The sequence below is a fragment of the Fukomys damarensis genome, unplaced genomic scaffold (genome assembly GCF_012274545.1).
Source record: "Fukomys damarensis isolate Sample0158 unplaced genomic scaffold, DMR_v1.0_HiC HiC_scaffold_1, whole genome shotgun sequence".
Classification (NCBI taxonomy): Eukaryota; Metazoa; Chordata; class Mammalia; order Rodentia; family Bathyergidae; genus Fukomys; species Fukomys damarensis.
Window position 1 is genome coordinate 61,147,971 of NW_022900913.1, and position 10,021 is coordinate 61,157,991.

The 10,021-nt window shown below is 40.6% G+C and overlaps 1 protein-coding gene across 1 annotated transcript in view; it reads right to left on the reverse strand.

Moving 5' to 3' along the window:
• Nucleotides 1–10,021, reverse strand: part of Arsb (arylsulfatase B) — a 164,611-nt gene that overhangs the window by 142,442 nt on the left and 12,148 nt on the right. The window contains exon 4 of the mRNA XM_010619143.3: nucleotides 8,393–8,583. Within this exon, the coding sequence (XP_010617445.1) occupies nucleotides 8,393–8,583 (191 nt within the window). The remainder of the gene's footprint in view (nucleotides 1–8,392; nucleotides 8,584–10,021) is intronic.

A 10,021-nucleotide genomic window follows, 5' to 3' on the forward strand; every position in this document is an offset into this window, starting at 1 on the left:
CTGAAGCAGGAGGATCACAAGTTCAAGCCTAGCCTGGGTAACTCTGTGACTTAGTGAGACCTTGACACAAAATTTTTTTTTGTTTTGTTTTGTTTTGTTTTTTGAGACAGAGTCTTACTATGTAGTTGGACTGACCTGGAACTCAATGTAGCCCAGGCTGGTCTCGAACTCAGAGCGATCCCCCTGCCTCAGCCTCCCGAGTGCTGGGATTACAGGCGTGCACCACCACACCCGGCTTAGACACAAAATTTTTAAAAACTGGGATAAAGTTCAATGTTATGCTACACACACACACATGCACACACACACACCCTACTCATATATTCAGTTTAAAGAGACAAGCAAAAGTTTATTTGTAATTTAGATCTTTGGAACTTAGAAATATATTTTTTTCAAAAATCAAATGTCAAAAATAGCTGTTAAATATCAAAGTCACTACTTTAAAACATTGTGTGAGTGTGTGTGTGTGTGTGTGTGTGTGTGTGTGTGTGTGTGTGTTAGTGGGGAATGAACTCGGGGCCTTGCATATAAAGTGCTCTAAAATTGGGCTATACCCCAAGCCCTTTTTATTTTGAGACAGTCTCACTATGTAGCCCAGGCTGGCCTCAAACATGCAGTCCTCCTGCCTCAGCCTCCTGAGTAGCTGGAATTATAAGCATTCACTGCCATTCTCACCTCTTCAGCATGGATGGAACCAAGTGCAGTCACCAGCCAAGGTATACACAGAAACAGGATTAAAATCAGAAAGCTACACAGGGTGTAGTACAACAAACCTATAATCCTAGAACTCTGGGAGGCTAAGGCAGGAGGATGGCAAGTTCAAATCCAGCAATTTAGCAAGACTGTCTCAACATAAAAACTAGGAAAAGGCCTGGGGATGTAGCTTGGTGCAAAGGCCCTAGGTTCAATCCCCAGTATCCCTCCCCCAATCAGAAGGCTACAATAATTTGCTTCCCACATAAAGTGTAAACATTTGAAACATCACACTCCAAAAAATGCATTCAAAAATTCTGTTTCCTAAAAAAATCAGAATTTCTGAAATTCCATGCCTACAATCCATCTGGTAGCAAAATCCTAGAATCTGAGAAACAGGTGCTCCACTCCAACTGTTGTCCAGTTTTCTAGGGTTTTCCCACTGTTCTGCCCAGGCTGCTTCACTTATTTAGATTATCCTGGTCCTTTTTGGAGGGGTGGAAGGGGTGCAACACCTTTCTTCATCATCTGGGTAGTGGCAGACGCTTCCAAAGGAAAAGACAGGTTAACAAAAGAAAAGCATAAGAAATTTAAAGTTTCATGTGATGAGGGAGCCTGTGGAAGTGTCTGCCACCACCCAGATGAAATCTGTCCCTTTTTATGCTTAGGACAATGGGGCATGGACAGCTGCGTAGAAACACAGACAAAAAGGGTACAATCTGACAAGAAAGGAGGCACTGGGAACCTAGCAAGGCTTATGTCCAGACTGCTCCTGGCTGCTCTGACATAGCAGTTCTTCCTCCTGGTTAGAAGGGAGGCCCCTAGAAGAAGAGTCCCATAACTTGTCATCAGACCAGAGTGGGTCAGAGAATTTCTTTATGGCCAGCTCTTTCACAGAAAGGCAGGGAAAGGTTAGAGTAATATTTTAAGTTTTATGACTGGTGCTATGGTTTAGATCTACAATGCCCCCTCAACTCTCACATGTTCGGAGGTGGGCTCTGGGGAAAGGTGACAGATCATGGAGGTGCTGTCCTCATCAGCTGATTAACACCTTAAGGAACTCACAATGACATCATCAGAGACTACTTCAGGGACAGGGAACCAGCAGGCTCCGCAGGCCCTCCGCCTACTGCTCATCAGAAGTTCAATTTGTGTTTTCTTCTAAAAGAGCCATAAACTTAGAAGTAGTTTTGCTATCAAGTGTGACTCTTCATTTGCACCTAGAGATGCCCAACAGGTAACTAAAAATAGAACAAAGCCCAACCTTCATTTTGTATCCTTTGTTATCTTAAAACTTGGGGTGGAATCCCTTTTTAGCAACATACAGGTATGTTATCATTTAGGAAGTTTCTGCCTAAAAGTACAGAAAACAAGGTTAATTAGCCCTGAACTTATACAACCTTATCCTACTTCAAGAGTAAGGACACCAAGATAAGGCATTTACAGGGACGTTCAACCAGCCCAGAGGTCTCCAGCCATTGTTTTATACTTGTGATCACCTGGATTCCAGGAAAAGGAGAGGTGTGCATGACTGAAATCATAAATATGGACAATCATCTCACAGATCCAAACTGCCCCTCCAACCAATGAGGACTCTAGAGCTATGAAATCAGGATTGAGATAATGTTCAATGGACTCCCAGCCCACTAGCTAATCCCTAAGACCAGGCTTCCAGCCTTTGTGGGTGGGCAAGTATGATCCCTTTTACCAGAGTTTACCCCTCCATCTGTCCAAGCTGAAGGCTTTTCCTATTTTTTTTTATTCTCCTGGTCTTTGTCAGCTCCTCAAGCTTTAAGTCCCTTACCATTTTTTCTTACTTTTCACTTAAAGCTTTTTCCTAAATTCATGCCTTGCTTTTAATTTCTATTATCACTACAAGCAAGGAACCATGCTAGCAGGCAAAAATGGTTGACTGCACCGTTAGGCAGTAGGGCCTGGTCGAAGGAGGTAAGTCACTAGGGATGTGACTTGCAAGGGTGTACTCCTGTCTTCAGCTTCTCTCCCTGCTTCGTGGCTACAGTGGGATTCCTCTGCCACAGCCTTCCACCATGATGCTTCTGCCTTGGCACCAGCCCACCATGGACCGAATCCACTGAATCCACGACACAAATAAACCTCCCCTCCTTTAAGTTACAGGCGTTGGGTATTTTGTCCCAGCAACAAGAAAGTGACTACTACAGCTGGCTATGGGGAAATGGCCTCAGAAAAGAGGAATTCTAATTCCAATGGCATGTCTTGGGTGACAAAGGGCAGCAGAAGACAGGACAGGAGAAGGTTGGAATGATCTTGTTTCTGAGGCCCTTCCAAATGTCCCTCAGTTCAAAGTACTTAGCATGCCAAACAGCAATACTTAGGGGTTCACTTTCTGTTCACTTGTAAACAAAACAGTCTATGACTCTGGTCTGGATTCTTATTTATTTATTGGTACCAGGGATCAAAGTTGGGTCATTGCACTTGTGAGGCAGGCGGCAGAACCACTGAGCTAAATCCCCAGCCCTATGGTCTGTATTCTTAACAGTGGGTGGGCGATAGAAGAGGAAGAGGAATTAGAGAGGGAGCCAACGACTTAAAGAGAAGATGTGCCCATCAGATGAAGGGGTTAGCATAAATTATCCTGGCATATCGACTATTTAAGTTAAAGGCATTTAAAAAACAATATATATTTATATATATTAGATATATATTTTCATAAAGAGAAACCATACAATATTTAATCTAGTGTATCTAATTTGCTTCACCTAATATTATGGTCTCAAGGTGCATTCATTTACCTACGAATATCTCAAGATAATCTTTCTTTATGGCAGAGTAGTACTGCATTGTGTATTAATATCACATCTTCCTTGTCCATCTGTTGCTGGGCATAGGCTGTTTCCAAAATTTAGCCATTAAAGAGCAAAACAGAAGATAGATAAAGAGGAACTAGGGAGATTTTTCTCAAATGGGAAAGGGGATGGGGAAAAATAATGAAAATAGAGCTTTGTGAATGGAAAGGGCACTGACAGTTGGAAGGAGGAGGGATGGAGGGGAAGGGTAGGGATAAAAATGTTTTAAAAATCTCCCCACAATAATTGTAATCATTATGTATGCAAACATGTACTAATAAAAAAACCCACAGGTACACGATCACTTTGACCTTTGTGCTGTTTGTCAGAAGAAAAGATGACATTCCTGTGTGAAACATACTCTCCTTACACTCTAAAAGAAAAAGCTACATCCTTATCCTCAAGGACAAGAAGTTGAAACAAAGAATCACTACAGACCTCATTAAAATAACTCTTTATCTTTTAAGCCTTCCATGAAATGTAGTCACATTTTCATATTTACTATTCTTTGTCCAATTCAGTATGTAGCTAACTTCTTTGGGGCCTTCCTTTCTTAATGTAAAAATAATAAAATAATAATAATAATGCTTTTCTCCTATTAATTTATTTTACATCAGTTTAATTCTCAGACCAGCCCAGATCCTTTTTCCCACCCTTATACACATTGCTGGCAGCAATGTGGCAACCCCAGCAGTGAAGGAACAGGAGGAACAAAGGGGGCAGGTTATTCCCAGCCAGTAACTGACAGTAGAGAGTGATGGCAGAGGAGGATGGTGGGTACAGTTTCTGTAATCATGTGAGGGAAATATGTTCTGGATCAGTACTAAAGAGCCTTATAGATATTCAGTATAGAGAGCCTTCTATTCACTTTGTCAAATGTAGCACAAAAGCAATCAGAAATCTTTCCCATAATTATTCCTTATTGGCTAAAGACAGTAGCATCATTCCTGAGGGGTTAAAAACATAAAACTATAGCAGTCCTCACTGGTCCAGCAGTCAGAGTTTTAATTACTAAAAAATAAGGGACACAACTGTCTAGGAAATGAAGATCACCTCTCAGAGGTGAGGAGGAGCCTTCAGGCGATGGTCTCAGGACAACACAGCCTCGCACTACCTGTGGGCCCAGTGCTAATGACTTTAGTAGAACAGATAAAGATGTCCCTTGAGCAAAAAGGTTACCCTTTTCTTCTCATCTCAACAGCACCATCCAGGGCCACTCAATGTGTGGGTGACAGACTTGTGTGGTGCAGTCCAGGTCAGAGGTTAAGGTCAGTGTGATTCATTTTAGATATTTCCACACAGTACTCTAAAAAAATAAACCTTCCCCATTCAGTCAGAAACTTCATTCCCCAACAGTACTAAATAGAAGAATTTTAAAGTATTTTAAACTGGGAAAAAAATAATGTATTTAGTACCATATAGTAGTCCAGTAAAAATAAAAATTAACTAGCTCCAAGCTATTGTCTTTACTCTAACCCTGTCACCCTTTCATGGGACTTAGGAATGTAATATGGAATACTCGGTGCAGAATCATGACTAAATACTTAAGTATTATTAAAAGCCAAACATTATCACCTAAAGCTACTAGCATATTCATGTTTATGATGCTAAGGACTCTTTTCTCTTTCCTTTATACTATGGGGCTCCTAAGACGCACACTCTGAGCATCCTCCCCATGCTGAGAAACCTTTTATCAGTGAGGGAGAAGGCTAATATATCTTCCTAATTTAAACTATAAATGGGAAAGTAAGTTTTGAAAGTGTATTCTATCTTTGATGTCCAAATGAAGACATTTTTTCCCCAAGTGTGCTAAGGAAAAATAATAGTCTTCCATTAGAAGTTAAAATTTTCTTCAAAAAACTTTTAATAGCTAAGGTGTGTGAGATAATATTTGTTTTTATTCTACAAAGTACTGTGGGTTTTTTTTTTTAATTTGTTTGTTTTTGTAGTACTATGGATTGAAATTCAGGCATTTGCATGGAGCTCTATCTCCAGCTCTTTTTTGTTTTAAATTTTGAAACAGGGTCTCACTAAGTTGCTAAATTGTCTGGGCTGGGCTTGAACTTGCAATCCTCCTGCCTCAGCCTCTCATAATGCTGGGATTACAGGCATGTACCATCATGTGTGAGGTTATTTTTAACAGGAAGATATGTTATGAATATGTAACTTTCACTTTGTAATGTTACTATGGGAAGAACCTTGTAGAAAAGGAGAAAGCAAATCCACTCCTCACACATGGGAAGTCACTGTAAGCTGTGTTCCTGAGTTCAGTATCAGCAACTGCATCATCATAAAACAACTCATGAGCTTCTTCCCCTCAAATGCCCTCTTCTAACAGGAGCAACGTTAAGTTGGCCTGTAAATACTCACCATGTATTTCTTTACAGTAATGACTTCCATCTTAGAATACATATTTAAATTACTGTTTATAAATAGCACCTGAGAAATTCATACAGCATTAGATTAAATACTGGATAAGATGGAGAAAAAGGCACCTCCCGGAACCTGGTAAGTGCATCATTTTACTGAGCACTGACAATGTAAACATCTGCAGGAGCTCCCTTAAGCAAATATGTTTGGGTTACTGCTTATTATGGCTTCTGTCTAAAGCGCCCCCCACCAAAGCTTCATGCGGTCATAGGTGGGGCTTTTCAGAGGTGGCTGGATCTAGAGTGTATGACGCTGGGATTGATTCATGGTGCAATGCTAGGATTAAGGGCATAAGAAGGGATAGAAGCTTGTTTGCTTTTCTACCTTCTACCCGCCATGAACTGCTTCTCCTCTGTGAAGCCCCTCTGCCCCATCCTGCCTTGGGGCCAGCCAATTATAGACTGAATCTCTATAACTATGAGCTACAATAAAACTTTCCTCCTTTAACTTTGGATGTCAGGTATTTTTGTCTTGGCAATGAGAAAAAGTTAACTAAGACACAACTCAACAACTGATAAGTTTATTCTTTTATGTCTGTCCTTAAGATTTTACTTTGAGGATATCTGGAATGATGGATCCTGCCTCAGATTCTTTCAGATGCTAGGAAAGTGACCATGCTCTCATCTGGGGATTTCCGTGATGCTAGCTGTAAGCGGTATTACACTAACCACACTCCTTCCATGCTCTGCAGATTTCTAGGGCATCCTGTTGTCCTCAGCATTGGCGCTTTCCCCATCCCCCAGTTAAGACAGCCCACTCACAAGAGCTGGTACACCCCAGCTGCCTCCTCTTGCCCACAAAATGTTATGGGGTTTCTGAGTACTGAGTACTCTATCATTCCTACTAGAATGAATTTACTGTAGGCAGGTTATAGTTACAGCCTCGTTAAGGTACTGTTAGATTGTGAAACTTTAAGAGGTCATCACCGGCATGTGTTTGCCTCTGTGTTTGGGGCTGTGCCCTGGACAACACATCACAGAATGTCCTTACCTGCAAGGTATCCACAGTGGTCCAACATCACAATCACTGGTGGGGTAATGACAATGACTGAACCCCACCTCAGACCTGGACCACAATATTTGGTATCAGTATCTCTTACATGTTTCCCAAATGATTTTAATACCTGATCAAGAATGGAGGCATTAAATTCAGTCATAAACTGAGACTCAGAATCTCTGGTTCTGGATATTAGCTGTGAAGCAGAAAGGCCAACTGAGGGCATAAGCTCTGGAGCAGGCTTAGTTGGGCCAAGATGTTAGCATTAGGCTGATAAAAACCCCAAAGTAGGGAAAAGCTAAGGACAGACAGCATGAAGATCCCTGATAGCAAGTTAGCATAAGCAAAGGCAGAGCCAGAAGGTCTCACACCCAACAGAGAGTCATGGGGCGGGGGTGGGAACTGACAGAAAAGTGCAGGACACTGGAAGAACCAGACAACATGGCACATTATGAAGCAATCTATGCCAGGGTCCAGAGAAGGGGTGTGAGTTTGCATATACGGTTTTCCACAAAGCCCTATCCCAAGTTCAGTGTCTGACAAGACCTGCCCACTGCAGAAGTACTCATAAGCTAAATCTGGAGAAAGTGACTTTAAGACTCTTCTACTTTTACTTATAGATAAGTCAGCACATGAAACAGCTGCAGTATGGTAAACATGAAAAACAGGCTCACTGATACTGGAGGACTATATCATTAACATGACCATTTTTCCCAAGTTGGTACACAGCTTCCATGAAGCCCAGATGAAAGCAGGCACCTTTTTATTCTTTATTCCTTTTTAGAAATTGACTGGCTGATTGTAAAATTAACGCGGGAATGCAAACAATCTAGATTATCCAAAGTAATCTTGGAGGAGAGGATGTAAAGTCATGGGAGTTGCCCTGAATCTAAAATTGTGGATCTCCTAACAGAAAGTCTGTGATAATGAAACCTTATTTTGCACATAAATTAACTGTTAAAAGGAAAATATCTTTTTACCAATTATTTAATGGACACGCATCTAACACATCAAAATAACGCAATTCTATTTCTACTGAAACACTGTAGACACAGGATTGCTCAGATGTGACCTGGGAAGTACTCACCAGAATCTCCTTTTAGAGATTTTCTTTCAAAGTGTTAACACATGGTTTCTCCCATTCCTAAAAAGCATGCCTTTAGAGGTGGGCTCCGGGAATCTCCATTTTTAACAAGAATCCCAAGCTGATTCTGATGCACTCTAAAATTTGAAAAATAAACCCCTCCAGAATTTATTAGATTTTCCCTAAACAACAGTGGTCTTTTCTATCTAAACAAGTTTTTGGTGTCATTGAAAAAACAAGACTTGGGGGCCAGGGATTTGGCGGGGCCAGGGAGTTGGCTCAGTGATTCCGCTGCCTACCTCACAAGCGCAAGGGCTGGAGTTTGATCCCCAGTACCAAAAAAGAAAAAAGAAACAAGACTTACCTTTCCTGTAGGATGGTTAGCTATGAGGGACGTAGCCCTGTTGGTAAATAGGTTTGCTGAATACAGGTTTTTATACTGTGTTGCAACTTCTTCACCATCTCGAAAATCAAGAGCACACCGTGTGACATTCAAAGGCTCAATAAATGCGCAGTGCTCATGGGAGTAGTAATCTTCACTACCTACAAGATATCCTACAAGAATGGAAGGCAAAAATTGTCAGCATAAAACTTGTTAAACAAACTAACGCTTCAGTATTTAATTGCCTAATGCAATTGATTACCCGTGACAAGGCTAATCAAATGACAAGACTCATCAGAGCAACAGTCTTAACATCTCTATATTTGGTAGCAGAGGTCATTAAAATGTTACCGCATAAAAATTCAAATCCATTCCTTACTCAAGGCTTTAAGAACACAAGCTCTATCATGTAACTCATAAACTGGGTGAGTAAGCTGAAATATGTTTGAAAGCATCAGCATCCAAATGCACTAAAGATAATAACATCAAAATCCTTTAAAGCTATCTAAAAATAATATATGGTTAATGTGATTTGTTACAGGTTTTTACTGTGAGGTGGTGGTGAAAACCTGCACAAGATGCAAATATCATCTGTTGGCACTGAGGGTGGGAGTGGCTGCCAAGTTATTTATGAGAGAACAGAGGAGTCATGTTTAGTCAGATGCTGACACCCACTGGTGGAAGATAAAAAACCGTTCTAAACAGAGGAGCTCCAGAGATAGCTAGGCAGCTACAAGACCAAACTAAACTGTAGCACTGAATTTAGATTTTTCTACATATAAGGATCTCAATTTTGCTCCCAAATTAAATGAGATCAATGGCCTAATTCACAATGTAGACATAAACATGTTTCATATTTTCCTAAAATAGTAAAATAGGTCGTGCTGTGTATTATGATTCCATATATATCAATGTCCAGACCAGCTAAATCTACAGAGACAAGAAAGGAGAGCAGTGAGTGCTGAGGGTGGAGGCAGTGGAAGGAAATGGAAAGTGACTGCTAATGGGATTGTTTCTTTGGGGGGGGTGATGAAATGTTCTACAACTGGACTGTAATGATGGCACACACTGTAGATTTATTAAAAATCATTGAATTATATATCTTAATTGGGTGAACATGTATTATGTGAAGCACATTTGTTAAATAACTTTGCTGGTCTCTTAGCTACAAGAGGTGATCAAAATATATACTGAATGGCTACTTTAAAAAAAAATTATTATAGTAAAAGACACACTGCCATTGATTCCCCTTCAAAATCCTCTTGTCTCATCATTCCTGCCACTTTCTGAAGCAGTTATGGAAGTCCTCTTTGGTGAGTTTTTTGTGAGATACAATAAAGAACGCGGTGAATACAGCTGCCGAGCACCATCCAACAGAAAGGTGGACTCAAAAACATGTGGTGTGTCTTCACTGGCACTAAGCAATTTCTGGCTCTTCCTCAAAGTCAAAATGACCACGAAAGGCAAATGTTCTGAATCACTTCAAGACATCAAGGCAGCCTTGACAGTGGGACTAAAGATACAAAAGAGGACTCCCAGGACTAGAAGGATTTTTTTTTTGAATTCAAATATTCGTTGTGTTTTTCTGTCACACCTTGTATCTCCTAATAT